General features: G+C 62.4%; 1 protein-coding gene across 6 annotated transcripts; it reads right to left on the bottom strand.

Annotated features, from left to right (window-relative positions):
• Positions 1-444: 444 nt before the first annotated feature.
• Positions 445-17,065, bottom strand: ALDH3B1 (aldehyde dehydrogenase 3 family member B1). Of its 6 annotated transcripts, none has more exons than XM_037002483.2 (11): positions 15,846-16,864; positions 11,580-11,742; positions 8,318-8,428; positions 8,096-8,216; positions 7,740-7,825; positions 7,220-7,301; positions 5,900-6,286; positions 5,126-5,292; positions 4,105-4,234; positions 2,826-2,925; positions 445-1,180 (listed from the first exon to the last, which is right to left on the bottom strand). In XM_037002483.2, the coding sequence occupies exons 2-11, from the start codon at positions 11,739-11,741 to the stop codon at positions 964-966; spliced, it is 1,563 nt and encodes a 520-aa protein (XP_036858378.2). In that variant the 5' UTR covers position 11,742; positions 15,846-16,864; the 3' UTR covers positions 445-963. The 6 variants fall into 6 exon arrangements, with proteins under 6 accessions (XP_036858378.2, XP_036858376.2, XP_036858377.2 ...); XM_037002481.2 differs by lacking the exon at positions 15,846-16,864 and adding an exon at positions 15,227-15,800; XM_037002482.2 differs by lacking the exon at positions 15,846-16,864 and adding an exon at positions 16,927-17,065 and having other exon boundaries at positions 446-1,180.
• Positions 17,066-18,214: the final 1,149 nt, after the last annotated feature.

Genomic DNA, 18,214 nt, shown 5'->3' with positions numbered 1-18,214 from the left:
GGGGTGGCGCAGTCCGGTGAGCTTTAGGAACGTCAGCGGGGGCGTGGAGGAGGGCTAGTCCTGCAGGGCAGGAGAGGTGACAGCTGGCCCTGGGCATGGCCAGTAGTGTGTGGATTGGGCATGTTCTGCAGTGTTCTAGAATCATCAGGTGGGACTTGGGAGGTGAGCAGGGCTTTGCCTTTGGTGGCCGAACAGTTGGGGACTGTTCGTGGTGCCAGGGCTGGGGAGGATGAGCAGGACAGGGAAGTGGATGGGTCTAGTGGGACCGTGGTGAGGGGAAGGCGCCCAAGACCAGCCACTTGGGGCACAGGCGTGTGTCAGAGCCCCTGAGAGGCCTGAGCTGGAGGGAAGGGAGATCCGGCTGCAGGCGTCTCATCAGCCTGACCGAGAGGGAGAGGAGCAGGGAGAGAAAGGAATACAGCCTCACCCCACCCCGGTGAGGAGACAGGACATCTCGAGCTTGGGGTCGACAAATCATATGTATTGAGCTCCCAGATTTAATCCTAACAATAATCTCAGGAGGCCCCGATGATTAATTATGTCTGCTGTGCAGGTAGGGAAACAGGTTCAGAGAGGGCAGGGATGGCCCGGGCACAGCAGGTCCACTGTGTGACCTGGGCCAGATGCCACGGCTTCTTCTGCACCCTCCACAAGGTGGGGGTGGCTCGGAGGTGCGCACATCTGCCCTCCTCCCCAGGACACCGGCGGCTTAGCATGGGGGGTGAGGGCAGGCTACTGCGCAGTTTGCCGTGTGCCCTCCTCTTGGCCTGTCCCATTTGGGGGGCAGCTGAGGGAGGAGGCCGGGGGCCCAGAAAGAGGAGCCCCGGGAGGGAGGAGGGCCAGGGCTGGCTGGGCTGTAGCCTTGGAGGGTCTTTGACTCGTCGTATCGTGGACCCCAGGCCGCATCTGCACCGGCTGCGGATGGTGGTGGCGGATGACTGAGGTGTGAGCCAGGGGGGTCACTCAGTGCCCCGGTGCCCGAGGAGGGCTCAGAGCAGGGTGCAGCAGCAGCTGCGGGTCCTCATGGCCACCAGCAGCATCCTTAGTTTGCGAGGTGAGTAGGGTGGGTAGCGGATAGCATAGATCTTTTCCATCCCGGGCTGGCGCAGCACACAGGCGCGGTGGTGGGAGAAGGTATCGAAGGAGAACTTGCCATGGTAGCTGCCCATCCCGCTGGCACCTATATGGTGGCATGGAACATGGTGGTCAGGCCTTCAGTGGCCAGCTGAGGGGACGCCGGACAGACCTGAGCTCTGCTAGTCACGCAGCAGGACCTTCATGGGCTCCCCCACCCCTCCAGGCCTGTAAAATCAGTGAGCATGAAAAAACTCCCTCACCCCTCGCATGAAAAAACTCCCTCACCCCTCCTTCCCCATCTGTAAAATCAGTGAGCATGAACCGCTGTGGGCAAAGGGCTTAGCCTCAGCCTGGCACCAGCACCAGCTCAGCTAATGGTGGGGACACCAGGTGCTGGGGCAAGATAGGTAGAGTGTGATTCTGTAGCCCCTGCCCGCAGTTGAATCCCAGCTCTGAGAGCTGTGTCACTGGGGGCAAGTGACTTGGTCTTGGTATCCTCCAATGTGACACGGGGTAACTGTGGCACCCACCTCCTGGTGGGGATTGGATGAGTGCCCAGGCCCGTGGACACAGTGAGTACTGCATTGTTAGAAGTCTGCAGCACTAGGTAGGGAGGCAGCCAAGGACCAGGCAGCTCATGCACTGTAAGTCCGGTGGACCCAGCCTGGGTGGAGTTGGGGGTAATCAGGGAGGGCTTCCTGGAGTGAGTGAAGCCTGAGAGATGTGGAATTGACCAGATGAAGAGGGTGGTAGTGGCAAGAGAAACCCAGGCTTGGTGAGCACAGCCTTGGAAGTGGGCAACTTGTGGCATATAGGGGCTTGGGCAGGGGTCTGTGGCTGGCGTAGCAGACAGGAAAGTAGGGCGAAGAGGCCCAAGCACGACCCCACAGCCAGACCAGGAAGGGCTGGGAGCCTGGGGGGTTCTTGTCAGGGGAGTAGCAGGATCAGATTTGTCCACAGACTCGGATGCTTCCCTGAGAAGGAGGAGCTGAGGCTGGACACAGGGCAGCCAGGTGAGCCAGGGGGAGGAGGTTCCAGAACCGGGATGGCAGCAGTGCCGTGCTGTGGGGGTCCTGCCCTGCCACGGTTTAGCCCTCAGCCCACCCCGTGCTCCTGTGGCACCAGGGAAGGTCCAGGCCCACCAGGGCAGCTTGCCAGGCCCTGCTGGTTGTTTATGCTGGTGCTGAGTATGGACAGGTGGAGTGACCTCAAGTCTCTGGCCCTTCCATTCCACTGTGGAGGAGATAGGCTCAGAGAGGGGCTGTGGCCGCCCCCGATCATACAGCCGTCGGGCTTGCTGGATCCAGCCCTGAGGTTTCCGGCCTCGGAGGCCAGGACTTTGCAATGGTAACGGGCTGCTGGGGCTGGGGGGTGGGCCCCACTCACCCAGGCCTCCCTCAGGGTTGGGGGAGCCAGCAACAGCCCGTCTCCAGGGTGGTGACATGCCAGTTGTTGGACCGAGGTGGCATGGAGGGTTAAAAGAGCAGATGCAGCCTCACCATGGAAAGAACACCCAAGGGTGCCCTGTGTGCTCAAGGAGAAAGGCAGCGGCAGCTGGTACAAGGCGATCACAGCGATATTAGAAAACAAACCCTAAACTGCAGATCTGCTGGCTGATCGACATGTGTAAATGCGGAGGCAGGTCTGGAAGGTTCCACTCCAGACTGGGCAGAGGGAAGCAGGATATGAATGTTGGGGTGCCATTCAGTCAAGTAACAGTAAAAGAAAGGGGCTCTGCTGTCACCTACCCACTCCTCCGAAAGGCAGGCTGGCGAGGGTCATGTGCATGAAGCCATCGTTCCCACAGAAGCCCCCGCTGCTGGTCCAGGCCAGCACTTGCTTGACCACCTGGAGAGAAACAGCAGTGAGGCTGCCTGGCCCTGTGGAAGGAGACAGCTGGGGGGCATGGCTGTGTAGCATGGTTGAGACCCCAACTTGGGATGTGTTTCCTGAGCATCTGCTCATGTGTGGCCTGAGCAGGGTGCTGGGGACACAGACTCAGGGCTGAGAGGGAGGCAGGAGACGTGGTCACCTGGGGACGTGGAGAGTGCAGGGTGAGGTGCCCGTAGTCAGGGAAGCAGCCCAGGGGAGGGCTGCAGTGTGCCTGCTGAGTCTCAAGGGGGGGTCAGGAGTCACCTGGCAGAGACCTGAAAGGGCCCCAGGCAGAGCGGAGGGCAGGTGTGGAAACGAGGTGGTGGCCTGGGTGGCGTGCTGCATGGGAGGCCGTGATGGTGACATCAGATTTGTGTTTTAGAAACATTAGCTTGGCCCTTGCTTGACTTACTGAAGCCTTTATGCTTCAGTCTATAGGTTTATTTGAAGAATGAGATGGAAAAAAGATGAGACACTAAATACTTGCACAAAAACTTGGCTTTTACAATGTGTGGCTCTCGGATAGCACCTTGCCTAATGGTGGGCAGAGTAGAGCCCCCATTAGTGGCCCAGAATCACGTTGAGACCAGCAGTAACAGGACAACAGAAGATAGACTAGGAGGCACCAGCTGTGCTTGCACGGAGTAAGGGCGAGTCACACGGGGCGAGACACATGTCTTCCATGTGGCCACACATGCATTCTGGGAACCGTGGGGGCCATTTTCTAAAGTTAACGTTGTCCAGACAAACCAGGGCTCCTTGGAGCGATGGCTGGTTCTTGGGCTGGGTGGGGAAGCTCCCAGGATGAGCCTGAAGCATCTCACTGACCGAAAGGAAGGAAGTGGTGAGAAAACAGAGAGATGGGCAGGTCTCAGCCGCACAGCAGCACCCAGAGCCCGAGGCTGGGGCAACTTGAGCCAGGAAGCAAATAGCGGGTATAGGATTGTAGCCCCGAGAATAATGCAGATGCACATGCTTCCATGCTGGTAGCAGGAAGTGATTCAAGAGCCAAATCTCTCATATGGAGGCTAGGTGATATATGTAGATATTGCCCCTTCAGCAGGTGGAGCTTTAAAACATCCCTCCCATTGAAGATGGGTTAGACCCAGGGACGCGCTCCCAAAGACTAGAATAAGGAAAGGGAAAAACAGTCACCCCTCAGTGGGCAGCTGTGGCAGACACAGCCTGGGCCGAGTGACGGGGGCCGGCCTCCCCAGTGGTGTGCGGATCTCGTGTGCCTCTGATACGGGGCCGGAGACCAGCCCTTCCTCTGTGGTATTCTTCCCTGAGAAAAACAACAGACTGGAGACACACCGCAGGAGACCTGGCTGGTGTTCCTCAAGCTGAGAGATGGCTACAGGCCGGAGAAGCCATGACAACTAAACGCAGCCTAGGACTCTTCCTCAGATCCTGGGGCAGAAAGGAAAACTGGATCGGGTCTAGAGTGACATTAGCAGTAATGTGCCAATGTCAGTTTCTTAGTTTTGACCAACCCCAAGGGCCCTTAAATGGGAGGGACTGGGTGCAGGTATATGAGAACTCCCTGGACTATCTTTGCAACTTTTCTGTAAATCTAAAATTATTGCAAGATTAAAAGTTTATAAAAACATTGTCCAGCCTGTGAGGGATCTCCTGAGAGCCGAGTAAGTGGGGCAGGTGCGTCCTGAGCTGAAACCACTGCCCATGTGCCCTTGAGGCCCCCAGGCTGCCCCCAGAGCATGAACAGGATGGGGCCGGAGGCAGAGGGCAGGGCACCAGGGCTCTTGCGGCCTGTGTGCTCTGCATCCCACCCCGTGTTGTGCGTGCCTTCCACCAGCCAGGCACTGAAAGGGGGCAATGAGACCACCAGACCCAGGTGATGAGGATGACAGTTGGGGGCTGACCACGAGGGTACTCTCGGCCCTGGAGGAGTCCCCGGGGAGCTGCCCACTGAGGACCCAGGAGAATGCCGCCTAGGATAGAGGGGGGAGGAGGCCCGGCTGCTCCCAGGGGAAAGGGCAGGAGCAGAGCCCAGAGTGCCACCACCCGGAACTGTGGCTGCCCCAGAAGGGCCAGGACCCCCTACCGTCCCGCCAGGCCCCAGGATCCACTCGTCCTGGGGCCACCTCCCGCGTGGCTGCCACCACCCCGTCCGTGCACTGCTGCCCCCTGCCCGCCTGCCCTGCCTTAGGCCCACCTGCTTGCTGTTGGAGAAGGCGTACAGGGCCAGGGGCTTCTCCCGACGGTTGATGAAGCTCATGGCCTCGTCCAGGCCCCTCACGTTCAGGATGGGCAGGATGGGCCCGAAGATCTCCTCCTGCATCACCGGGTCCGTCTCCCGCACATCCACCAGCACTGTGGGGGCTGCCCGGGCACAGGGGATGGCTCAGGCCTGGGATGGGGCCTCGGGCAAGGCTCAGGGACAGTCTAGGGGAGAGAGTTCCCCACGGCCCCCAAGAAGTGACCGTGGGGCATTCCCCGGCACGACCAGAGCCTGAGGGGCCCAGAGTACCCCCCAACCTGCTGGGGGTTGGGATGGGATCGCAGACCAGTGGAGTCCCAAGTCCCAGCCTGTGAGAGCAGCGGTGTGACTGCTGAGCTGCAGAGGCCGGGAGATGGGCCGCTCTGCAAGCACCGCATGGCGATGCTCAGGACCAGCTGTTGGAGTTTAGAACCCGGCGGTCGTGGGTTCAGGACCGGGGGGCATGGTGCTGTGGGACAGCAGATCATGGGGCGGGAGTTTGGGATCTGCCTGCTCAGGAGCCCTGGAGCAGGAGTCAGAGCTAAGAGGCTCCGGAGCTGGGAGTTGTGGGGTCTTAGGCTCAGACATGGTGACTTGGAGCCCCAACACCATTGGGATGTGGCACCAGAGCCGTGGACCAAGCTGGGTTCTAGTAGCGGAGTCACGGGAGCCTCAGGGCCAGGGTTCCAGACTGGGCCCTGGGTGTGCATAGCGGGAGGCGGGACCCACCGATGTAGCGGTCACTCTCGTCAGTCTGGCCGCCGACGGCCACACGGCCAGAGCCCAGCAGGCTCTGGAGCCGCTGGAAATGCTTCTGGCTGATGATGCGGCCCAGGTTCGGGGACACCCGGGGTTCTTCGCCATAGAACATGGTGATGGCATTCTGCAGGGCAGGCAGCAGCCGCTCCTGCATTTCGGGGCTGCACAGGACATAGTCGGGGGCCACGCAGGTCTGGCCAGTGTTGAAGTACCGGGACCAGGCCACACGGTTGGCCACAGTCTGGGGGTTGCAGTTGTCATCCACATAGCAGGGGTTCTTGCCCCCCAGCTCCAGCGTGACGGGCGTCAGGTGCTTGGCGGCTGCAGCCATGACAATCCTGCCCACTTGAGAACTCCCTGGTTGTGGACAGAAACCAGAGTGGCCCTCAATCACTTCCACCAGGGGGATGGCCTCCGCCTGGGGCCTGGGACCCCTCAAGGGGGCTCACACCCTGCCCTGCACCTCCTTGGAGAGTGGGGGTGCCAGCCCTCACTGGCCTTCCCCTGCCTGCCTGCATCAGGACCTTGCTCAGGTCTGCAAACCAGCCCCAAACACTGCAGGTCTCGGCAGACGTCTGCACTCGGTGGCAGCCCGGCAGGCCCCGCTCCCCTCTGGCCCGCCCGGTTAGAAACCTGGGAGCCCCGCAGCCCCTGGCCCACCTCCCACCCTGCCTCCCTGCTTCCGATGCTGTCCTCACCTCTGCAGGTCACTCTTGACGTGCCACCCTGCACCCCTGCCTGACTCTCCATTCTCCTCTGGAATCTTCACTGACTCCCATCGCCCAAGGCAGAGTCCAGCCCCAGCTGGCCGACATTTGGGGCTCTCCTCTCTGCGGCCTAACCTGACAGCCTTGCCTCCTGACCCTGGGCTCTAAGCGCACTGCTGGCTCATCCCACCTCCCGGGTCTCACCTGCCCTCCAGAAGGGACGTGGGGCCAGTGGGGGTGCGGGGCAGGCCATGGGGGCAGTGGGAGCTCAGCAAGGGCAGATGCTGTGATGCGTGGGGTTGGGGTCGGTGGAGGGTTCCCTGCCCAGGGATGGGACCCAGCCATCCTGAGGGTCCCTGGGGGCCCAGAGCTGCTCCCTGGCCTGCTTGAGAAGAGAGAGCAGCAAGCTGGTCCTGGAGCCCAGGGGCACTGGCCGGTGCTCCCGGGTCTGTGTCCTCAGCTGGCAGCCTTGGCCCGTGTGGCCCTTCTCAGGGTTAGGGACGAGACCCCTGAGGGGAGGTGGCTCGGGCCCCCCGTCCTGCTGTTCCTGCCCCCAGCCCAGCCACGCGCAGCAGGCTCTCACCTGTGAAGAAGATGTAGTCGAACTTGTGCTCCAGCAGCTGCCCCGTCTCCTGGGGCCCACCCAGCATCACGGCGAAGCAGCTCTGCAAGGATGGGGGGCTCAGGGGGCCTGGTGGGGGTCTGCCTGGGGCCCCTCCCCCCTCCCCTGGTCTAGGGGTGAGGTAGGGAGCAGAGAGCTTCCCAGGGATGCCGGGCACTGCTAGGCCCAGCCAACTGGTGCAAGGTTGGGGCCCGTCAGGGTTGGGGGTGCTGAGACTGGGGCTGGGCAAGCAGGGCCACCAGAAGACAGACAGGAATCCCTGGGGGACAGGCTCCTCAGAGTGCATCTGTGACTGCGACCCCGCTGTTCCACTCAGAGGGAAACAGGCTGAGGGGAGGCTGACCCGGTCACAGCCGCACAACCCAGACGAGGCAGGATGGAGGTTGGAACCCCAGGCTTGCCGGACGGGCCAGGGCCAGGGTTGCCCGCCCGCAGGGCCCTGCCGCGCTCAGCTCAGCTGCCTGTATCTGCTCCCACGCACCTGGTCCAGGTACCGAGGCAGCACCTCAGCCAGGACCCTCTCGGCGCTCTTGCTGATCTCAGACGGCTTCAGTGCCACACAGTTCCCTGGAGGGCGGGGTAGGGCAGGGAGAGAGCTGCCATTCAGTCCTCACGGCTGCAGAGCAGGTGCCAGCCTCACTCTCCTTGCAGGTGAGAATCCAGCTCAGAGAGGGAGCCTGGGGCCTACGGCCCCACAGCGCATGCAGGGTGGGCCAGGTGGAGACCAGTTTTCTTAGCCGCCTGGGGCCAGCTCCCCCTCCCCACTGGCACTGTGGGTGGCTAAGCAGCTGGAAGGAGGGGTCCCCCAGCCCCTGAAGGAGACTGCTCTGCACTTACCTGCAGCGAGGGCGCCCACCAGGGGCACCAGGGTCAGGTTCACGGGGTAGTTCCAGGGGGCAATGATGAGCACCAGGCCGAAGGGCTCCTTTCGGATGAAGGCTGAGTCCAGCTGCGTGGCCTGGGCCGGCACGGGGAGTGGTGAGGCACCAAGACCCCCAGCCCCTCGGCCCACAACCGCCTGGAGAGGCGGCCTGCCCACCTGTCCCCAGCCCTGCTCACCAGGTTCTTGGCCACTTTCTCATCTTTCATCCAGGCCTGAAGGTTCCTGAGCGCCAAGTTTATCTCACTGTGGCAGATGCCAATCTCAGACACCTCAGACTCGAAGGCTGGCTGCAGGGGAGGGAGCACCAGGATTGGCAGGTGGCTAGAGCCCTGGCAGGGCCTCTGTCAGGCAAGGCTTGCTCTTATTTTCTCATTCATTCATTCATTCATTTGTTCACCCTCTCCGTGTGTGAAGAGTGTACATCACTCAGGTGCTTTTCTTGTGCCAGTGGCTAAGAGACAGAAAACCTCCCCCTCGGAGCTGAGGTTGTAGGGGAACAGTCTCCATGACAATGGAAACAGCTCAGGATGTGGCAAGCGCAATGCAAAGATAAAGCAGGTCAGGGGAACAGAGACTGCTGGGCGTGTATGTGCACCAGTGTGCATGAAAGCATGAGAGCTCGCATGAGTGTGTACGTGTATGTGTGTGTCTGCTTGATTTTATGCCAGATGTCCCATGCCGGCCTCTGGGCGAGGTGACATTGGAGCATGTTTCTGATTAGCGAGATGCAGAGTGGGTGAGGTGATGGGGCCACGCAGCTGGGGTGGGCCCTGTCAAGCAGAGCAGAGACAAGATCTAACTAGTTTTAACAGCATTGCCTGTGTGGCCCACTCTGTGGATACCAGTCTGCAGGGGTGACTGGGGACAGGCCTCCCTGTGTAAGTGCCCCCGGTTCCCACAGCTCAGGGGCCAGAGCAGATTGCCAGGGCAGGAGTGCGGAGGAGGCACAAATTGATAGAGATGTTGTGCTGCTGTCCGCCCCTGGTGTGCCTGCCCCACTGCACGCAGGGGGAAGCTGGGCCTGCGGGCCGCAGGCAGCTGGAGGCCCCCAGCAAGGGCACCGGAGGTGGGCTTTCCTGCTACCTGGCATCCGGCCACTGTGGGGCACGGCGCCTCCTGCCAGAGGAGAGCACAATGGGCCTGAGGGGTGCCAGGATGGTCCACAGGGGGAATAGAAGCCTGCCAGGTTCTCTCAGCAGGCCAGTACCAAGGCCAGGGCCAGAGCTGAGCCTTGAGAGAGCGCTGGCACCTCGGGCAAAGAAGCCACCCCCCACTCCTCCCACCCGCCCACACCCCCTGGTGCTGAAAAGACCTGAGCCTGGTCCCGGTGTGCCTTCGCCTGCATCTGAGTCCCGCCCAGTGAGGAGCCCCAAGACCCGAGTGAGGTGTGGGTGGATTTACAGACCGTCTGGACCCAGCGGAACACCCTGAGTTCCCGCCCACACCCCCTGGTGCTGAAAAGACCTGAGCCTGGTCCCGGTGTGCCTTCGCCTGCATCTGAGTCCCGCCCAGTGAGGAGCCCCAAGACCCGAGTGAGGTGTGGGTGGATTTACAGACCGTCTGGACCCAGCGGAACACCCTGAGTTCAGGAGGGGAAAGGGCTATGTACCCTTAGGCCAGAATATGCCCTTTCTGAGCCTACCTGGGGGTTTCTGGGGTGACTGCCCCTATCTGGAAGGGCTGTCGGAGTAAGTGGGAGGGTTCCTGCAGGAATGGCAGGGCCAGGTGGTCCAGCCCAGGGGGAGGCACCCACTGGAGCCCCCTTTCTGGGTGGGAGGTGGGACGTGAAACCTGAACCCAAGGGAGAAAGGCACTGGATAGGGTCAGGTCAGGTTCCCCGGAGGTGGTGGCGGGCCCGCAGGTGGGTGCTGGCAGAGGCTCAGTGCAGGGTCCTGTCTACAGGGAGCCCCGTGGGCTGCGGGTGGGGACGGAGCCCCTCGTCCTGGGCCAGACACAGTGAATGGGGCATGCCCCATGCCATCCCCTTGGGGGCAAGCGAGCCGAGGGCTCTGGCGCCCAGGCTGCATAAATTTCTGGAAAAACACAACTCCAGAAATGGCTGATGAGGGAGTCCTGGAGCACCGTGGTAAACAATGTATGGGGACACCAAGACAGGGGGCAGGCATCACCAGGAGGCCACATGTTCAGACAAGTCCTGTGGCCACCCACTGCTGTCCCCTTGGGGCAGGGCCTCTGATCCATGACCGCCGACACCATGACCCGAGAGCCGGGAAGTCCGTGCCAGCTCTCAGGACAGTGCGGCTGGGAGTCGGACGGGCCCCACGGAGGCTGCGGTGGGGAGGCCGGCCTGCGGGGGTCCACCTCTCTATCTGGGCCAGGGTGGAGTCAGCAGGCCCCGGGGAAGGGCTGGGGAGGGGGTGGAGGAGGGCAGTGATGTAATCAGTATAATTGACCCCAGGGGTCAATGTAGGGTCCCCTCACAAGGAGGGCTCAGGAGACCCCAGGCCCTTCCAGGGGTGTACCCAGGGCTTGGGGCGAAGATGAGCTCAGCGCAAGCCAGCGTGGGGTGCTGAGGTCCCTGGCGGCAGGAGGTGACTACAGGAACCGGCCAGCTGCCGGCAGGCGTCATGGGCCAGCCCAGGTGTTACGCACCCTACCCGTTGACAAGGAGCCGGTGGCGAGGGACCGTGAGGCACCAGGCATGAGTCTGGACATTGTGGCCTTTGCAGCAAGTGCAGGGGACATTTTGTCCAGAGAAGAACCCCCAGGGCAGCCAAGCAGTGGTGGGGGTGGAGGGCACCCTATTGGCAGAAATGAGGGGAGGCTGCCCACAGAGAAGAGCATTTCTTGGGGTCCTGCCGTGTGGCCGCTGCTGGAATTGGGGGAGGCTGTGCCCCCAGGCCTCTGGGTTTAGACCGAGGCCATGGCGCCCGCTGCTCTGACGGAAGCCCAGGTCCTCCGTGGCCTCCACCCCCCTGGGCCTCTCTTCTGTGTCTCTCTGCCCCTGCAGCCATGCTCAGGCACAAACACACCACCACCTCCTCCTCAGGGCCTTTGCACTTGCTGTGCCCATCTCCATTTTCCCGATGTCCACGTGGCTCCTTCCCCTTCCTCCTTCGTCTCTGCCCCAATGCTGCCTCCCCTCTCCCCCGCTCACACTGGGAGGGCCTCCCCGGGACACTCACTGCCATCCAGCGTGCTACCTAATTACTTATTTACTGTCGGCTGTGTCTCTCCCCAGAAGGCCAGCTCCCTGGGCACAGGGCCTGTGTTTTATTATCTGTTGTGTCCCCTGGAACAGTATGCCTGGTGCATAGTAGGTGTTCAATAAGTAGTTATCAAGTGAACTAAGAAATGAATGAATGGGCAAATGCAGAAGGTGGGGTTGGGGCGTAGGGAAGGTAGCAGACTTGAGGGGCTGTTAGTTGCACCCTCCAGCTGCCTCTGCCAGCCTGCCCGCCCAGCCTCCCAGCCCACCTTGCCTAGGTCCTGCGCCAGCGCCTCCTGCAGAAGCTGCCTGTTGTCCTGCAGGAAGTGGTCCAGGCCCCGGAGCTGGGCAGCCCGGAACTCAGCTGGCCTCGTCCGCCCGGTGCTGAAGGTCTCCCGCAGCCGCTGCAGTGTGTCCACGAAGGGGTCCATCCTGCCGGGTGGGGGCGGTGTGGGCTGGGGCCCCCCACCCTTACAGGCTCCCCACCTGCACCTGCCTGCATCCATGTGGCTCACAGACACCCCACAGGGACTCACGCATAACCCCAGAGGGCCAAGGCTGCCCCTGCCTCCATACACACCACCCACTGCCGCAGACACATACACACACACACACCATTCCCCTCGGCCAGTGGGCAGGGGGTCCTGGGCTGCTGCCCACATGGGCGTGGGCTCAGGGACAGCTACTCACAGCCCCTAAGGGTTGGGAGGCAGCCAGGGGACCACACTTCTTCCTGCCACACAGAAACTAGCCCCAATCCATGACCCCTCTCCTGCTGTCATGCCCCTCCTGGAGATGGAGCAGCCCTCACGCCTGCCAGGCCTGAGCGGAGTAACTGGGAGGAGTCTGGTAAATAGAAAATTTACCAACTGCCACTGCGGCTACCACTTTGGGACGTTCCAGACACAGAATGCTCTGTGCACCCACAGCCTGCAGCCTGGGGACACTGCCCAGGGAGGCTAGGCTAGCTGGGGGTGGCTCCGAGAGCTGTGTGACTGTGGGCAGTGGCCTCCCCTCCCTGGCTTAAGGAGACCCAGGCCTCCCAGAGGCCCTGCTCCCACCACAGTGCTGAAGGAGCGGGGAGCAGTAGGGGGCAAGGGCCGAGGGGCAGCCATATTTCCTTGCTGTTATCAGCCAGGGCTGGCAAGCGGGGTAGGGGCCCTGACATTCCCTCAGGCCCCTGCCTGTCTACTTGAAGCTCATCACAGGAGTACTGTGATGCAATCACTCCTTGGTCTGGTGCCAAGGACCCAGGGGACCGTTCTCCTGCCCTCTCTTACTCCGTTTCCTTCAGGGCTCAGCTTGGCTGATGCCTCCTCCAGGAAGCCTGCCTGATTACTCTCTCACACTCACAGTGGCCCCTGGTCTCTGCTGCCCGCCACACTGGAGCATACCATGTGACAAATACCTGGTTTCATCCTGTCCACCACCCCAGCCCTCCCCTTGTCCTCCACTCCCCTTTCCCACCCACCGGACTGGGAGGCAGGCCTCCCTCTGCCTACTTAACTCATCACTTGGGTCTTAGTGCCCCAGTCTCCTCCTCTTCTAGGGGGATGATGACAGCACCCACCAGCTGACATGGTGTTTATCAAGGATGAGACCATGCTGTCCAGTTCTGGGCCCCGGGCCTCAGGTCCCCAAGGCTACCAGCTATTGTTTTAAGTGGCTGCTGTCACGGTGGTCCTCAGCTTTCTGGAGGGCTCCATGGCCCTGAGGGCTGAGCCTCAGCCAGCCGGCCTGACAGGCGTCCTGCTGAGAAGCTGGCTGGAGCCCTGGGCCGTTCCTTAGGGGTGGTGGGGCCCCAGCTGACTCCACAGGCAGGCCTCTGCTCCAAGCGGGAGAAACTGGGCAGTCACCTCCGGCCCAGGGCAGGCACCCCCAGAGAGGGTGGCAGTGTGGCAGCAGGGTCACCCCAGCCGCAGGCTTCCCCGCCGCCTGCCTCTAGAGCTGCCACCTGGCCTTGGGCCCTGGTCAAATCAGTCATCTTATCTCTCTGCTTCAGTTCCCTTGTCCCGAGGGCTGAACGACATGCTGTGCCTGACATTTGCCATAGTGCAGGCCGCGCGCTCTGCAGGGGCAGCCATGGTCACTCTTACCAAGTGCTCAGCAAACAGTTGTGTCCCTCCTGCCTCTCCCAGTCCTCCCTCTGTCCTGCTGTCGCCTTTAGACTTCTGCTGATGGGGGTAGAGGGCAGACACACCCATCCCTCCCGCACCACCCATCCCGCCCTGACCCAGGGTCCTTGCACTTTTATTATAAGAGTGTCCACAGAAGCCACAAAAATGTAAGGCACGTAACTTGAATGGTGCACCTCTGGGGGAGCTCTGTGGGAGTGGAGGTCTGAATGGAACATTCCAGCAAGCCTCTCCTAGCAACACTGAGGCTAACTCACCCAATTCTGACCCCTGCAGGTTGGACCTGACCCCTCATGCTGGACCGGGGCCCCAGTGGGTGCCACTGGGTCACAGGATGCTGGGCATAACCCAGACATCCAGAGGAGCTAAGGCTGCCTCCCACCCAGGGTCTGGGGACCCTGGGCCTGTGACCTCATGAAAGACGCACAGATGAGGGGTTCCTGCATTGGGCTGGGCCGGGCAGGGGCTCCCGAGCCTGCCTCTCCAGGGTACATCTGACACTGCATAAGTTCAGAAGGATGTCGAATCCCACTCCCTGCATGACTCATTTACCCACTTCAACAGTCTGGCCCGGTCACTGTGGTTCCCACTGAGGCAGATGGAGACCGTGGCCACCCCACTTCTTCACACTGGAAAACGGAATTCACAGGAAACCAGAACAGAGGGCAACCCATCCCCATGCCCCACCCGCTACCCGTGGCTCAGTGGGGAGCAGGGCAGCCTGGGTCCCCAGGAGAAGGGACACCTCTGGGCCAGCCAGATCTGCACACCCAGGGCCAGGTGTGCAGTGGCACGCGGCTGAGGTCGGGAGCTGCCTGGCGAGGGTGAGAGGCGCGCTGTTTGCCCCCGCCCCCCGGCCCGGCCTCCTCGCCATTCCCGACAGTCCCTGAGTCCCTGTCCTGCTTCGCCTTCTTGCCCCCTCAGGCTAAGCCGCTGAGGTCTCGGGGGCCCTGGCTCCAGCCACCCGCTCAGCTGTGTCTCTTCTGGACCCACCGCTTCTGCAGGAGGGTGGGTGGCTGGGAGTGGCTAAGCCACTAGATGATGGCAAGGGACAGGCCTGTTTCAGCCCAGGACGAACGATGTCCCAGGGCCTGGGGATTCCTTTAAAAATACCAACCCAGCACCGATGTGCCAGGCACTGTGCCCGCATGGGAGCCTGGTGTGGGTACAGAGTGCGTTTAGCACAGTGGCCCTGAAGGAAGCTTCGGCCCAGAGCGGTGGCGTGGAGGGGATGAGCGGGTGGTCTGTGGGTCCGCTGGCCCGAAGCACCACAGAGCCCCTGCCCCGCCCTCCTGGCAGGTCCTGCTGCTGAGCCTGCTGACGGGGCAGCCCCAGCTTCTGCCCACTCCACCCACCAGTGGCCCCACAGTGCTCGGGGCGGCGGCGACCGCTGCCTACTGATGGCGGTGCTGAACAGCTGCCCAGCCCGAAGGGCCGCTGTGCCGAGGGGGCTTTGAGAAGGATACCCTGGGGTGGGGGCCCAGTGTGGCTGCCCCCCAGGAGGCAAGGACATCAACCAGAGACCCACACAGGGGCAGGGAAGTAGGGCTGGCAAAGGTGACGGAGGAAGCCATGGCGGCCTGAGGGCCCGGGGCCCCCATCAGGCTGCTGGAAGGCGGGGCTCACAGGGCCCATCTTGAAGGTCCCTCAGGCCCCAAGACCCGCGGTGCCCAGTCTGACCTCCCTCCATGCGGCCTTTGCCTGAATTTTCACGATCTTCCCCCTGAGGTCTGGACAGCAGCCTCCTCCCTTCCTAAGGGCCAGGGGAGCTGGGGACCAACCTTTGGCTTGTGGGCTGAGCCAGTCCCCGCCCCACCGCACAAAGGCCGTGCTGCTGGCTCCACTCAGGACCAGCTCCTCCGTGGGCCAGGCAGCCTGGCTCGCCCCTCCTTCCCGGGCCCCGGCAGAGTCCATTCCCAAGAACACGGCCTCCTGGAATCATTTCTGTGCACCCTTACCCCAGCCTGGAGTGCCCTGCAAATACCGTTGCCACATGGATGCTTCATGAGCCTCCCCACCAACCCAGGGATGGGGGTGTGTTCCCTCCTGGGTCAGCCGGGCCAGGGTGGGGGCTCTTGCCTCCCTGGCAGGATAGGCAGTAACCCCAGTGAAAGGCGGCACAGCGGGTCAGACAGCACGAGCGCGCCTGCTGGCCAGCGGCAGCCCCCAGCCTCTCCTGGGCCCCTCTCCCTGCTGACCTCTCAGGTCGCACAAGGGAAGTCCCCTCTGCTTCCCCTTTCTCCCTGGGCAGGAGGGGCCCTTTGAGAGCGAAGCCACTCCGTGCCCGCCGCTGTGAGTGGCCGGGCCTGCCTGGGGGCCAGCAGCCTGAGCCACTGAGCCAGCCCTCCAGCCAGTCCCCTGACCCCACTGCTACGCCACCCACCGCCCAGGACCCCGTACCTGAGGCCCTGCCAGGAGGCCTTCCTCCTGGCTGTCCTGCTCTGCCCGGCACCCTGCCTTTAAGAAATGTCCAAGGCTCAGCCGGCCCCTGGGGCGGGGCTGCCCTGGCTTCTCATCTGACTTGGCTCTGGGCCAGCTGGAGGCTGCAAGCTGAAATCTTACTACCACCTCCCTCAGAGATGGCCCAGAGAGGGACAGCACCAGGCCAGGGCCACACAGCAGGCCTCTAGGGAGCTCTGAGCTGAGGGGTCCTGCCCAAGGCCGGATGAACAGGGACCCTGGCCCAGCTGGAATAGGAGAGCCCAGGGCAGTGGCCCTGGGAATTACAGTGTGCGATGGGTCCTGGTGGCCCAGAATAGCAGGGAAAGCCCTGCCCCCCTGCTGCCTCCACGCGCTCTGAGCTCATTTTCTCCTCAGATCCAAAAGTGGCTGGAGTCCAGAAATGCAGTCCCACGGCCCACGCCCACTGTGTGCTCCATTGCCTAGCCCTCCACGTGTCTGCCTCCATCAGCAGCATCGTATGTGGCCCCCACTCAGAGCCTGTCACCCTGCAACCTGACATTTTATGATAAGGAAACAGAGCCCCAAAGAGCGGACAGGACTTGATCGTACAGGGTGTGAGTGTAGGGCTGGGACCCACCCCAGAAGCTTATAGCTCCAAGCGGGGGTGCTGTGTCCATCCCCAGATGCTCCTCCCACCCCCCTTGGAAGAGCGCCACCCTCTGCCCTCTAGGACAGCGCTCAGGGTAAGTGTCCCCAGGTGGTTCCTGTGGGCCCGCCTCCCAGGTGTCTGAGCTGCGCTGTGGGTGGTGGGGGGCCTGTCTTCTGCCTTACCCCAGCGCCACCCACACCTGGTGGAGCCCGCACGAGTGGGGATGGCTCCCCAACAGCTGCTGCTGTCAGACAGGCAAGTGATTAGGTTCCAGGCATGGGGGCCAGCACACCCTCGGGGCATCACCTGAGCCCGCCCTCTGTCTTGGTGCCCTGGGTCTGCCTGGGATCTGGGCCGGGGCCTCTGGGCCAACCTGGCTCCTGGGAGATGCTCCTTACAGCCCCCACCCTCCCTGCTCCCCTGGCCTACCTGGGAGGCCACACCTGCTCTGGTAGACCCTGGAGGCTTCAGCCCGTCGGAACAGGGGGAAGAGGCTGCAGAGACCTGGCCTCTGTGTGGGACGGAGCCCCCAGCCGCTGCCTGTCACGTGGCTCAGCATGTGACGGCCCTGCCCTGCTGTCTGGAGCTGAGCCAGGCAGAGGCAGAGGCAGAGGCAGCGCCAGGCGGGGCTGGGCGGGCGGGGGCTGATCCTGGCAGCCCTCAGCCAGGAACCAAGCCCAGAGAGAGGCAGCCACTGGTCCAAGGTCACACAGCATATCAGCGACCCACCTGGGGAGGTACAGGTGGGTGGGAGGGGTATTGCAGAATCCTGAGGGGCCCCTCTGTGGCCAAGGGTTCCCCTGCAGGAGCTACCCCTGAACTTGTCAGGCCAAAGAGGCCTAACCTCCTGAGACAGGGGTCCTCACCTGGACTGGCAGTGAAGGCAGTGAACTCACCCAGTCTCAGGGCATAGCACCACAGGGAAGAATAGGCCGGCCCCGCCCACCCCTGAGCTGGGGGTCGGTCCGGGCGTACATGCAGGGGTGCAGTAGGCTTGGGAGTCACGGCCCTCCTCCAGAGAGCTCGGGGTAAATGCACTGTCTGTGTGCGCTTCCATCAGGAGGCGCCTGTAGAGCCAGCCCCATGGGAGGCACTGCCAAGTCCCCAGGTCACACCAGGGTGGGTGTGGGGGAAGCACGGAGGTTGGAAGAGGGCACAGAGGTCTCTCAGGTCCTCTGGGGTTTGGTTTGGAGCATTGGATGAAAAGACCCCCACTGTTTTCGCCTTTGGCCTCCCTCTCCGGTGCGGAAGGTAGGAGGGTGGGCCGGTCATGGGCGATGGCATCAGGTGGGTGCATTCCTTCCCTCCCTCCCTCCCTCGCTCGGACACCTGGGAGCCTGGCTCACAGGGCCTCAGCCCTGCCAGGGAGCACAGCACTACCTCACCTGCTGAGTAGATGCAGACGTGGCTTCCCAGCCCACCTGCTAAGTGACCTTGAGCAAGTCACAGCCCCTCTCTGGGCCTTCATTTCCTCCCCTGAAATGAGAGCTGCTGCCAGAGTGAAACCAGAGCATATCTGGAAAGCACCTGGTATGCAGCAGGTACTCAGTAGGTGTGGATGTCTTCCTGACCCTTTCCCAGCCTCCGGAGGGAGGGCCACCCCAGGCCTTATCCCTGAAGCCCTTCCCCTGCCTTCCTTCCATCTCCCTGCCTGGAGGAGGGAACCACCCTTGCAGTGTCCCCTCTGCCCAGCAGCATCCACTAGAGGCCAGCTGGA

The sequence above is a fragment of the Manis javanica genome, chromosome 11 (assembly GCF_040802235.1).
Source record: "Manis javanica isolate MJ-LG chromosome 11, MJ_LKY, whole genome shotgun sequence".
NCBI classification, from domain to species: domain Eukaryota; kingdom Metazoa; phylum Chordata; class Mammalia; order Pholidota; family Manidae; genus Manis; species Manis javanica.
Note: the sequence above shows the minus strand (reverse complement) of the source record. Positions and strands in the feature narration are given on the sequence as shown.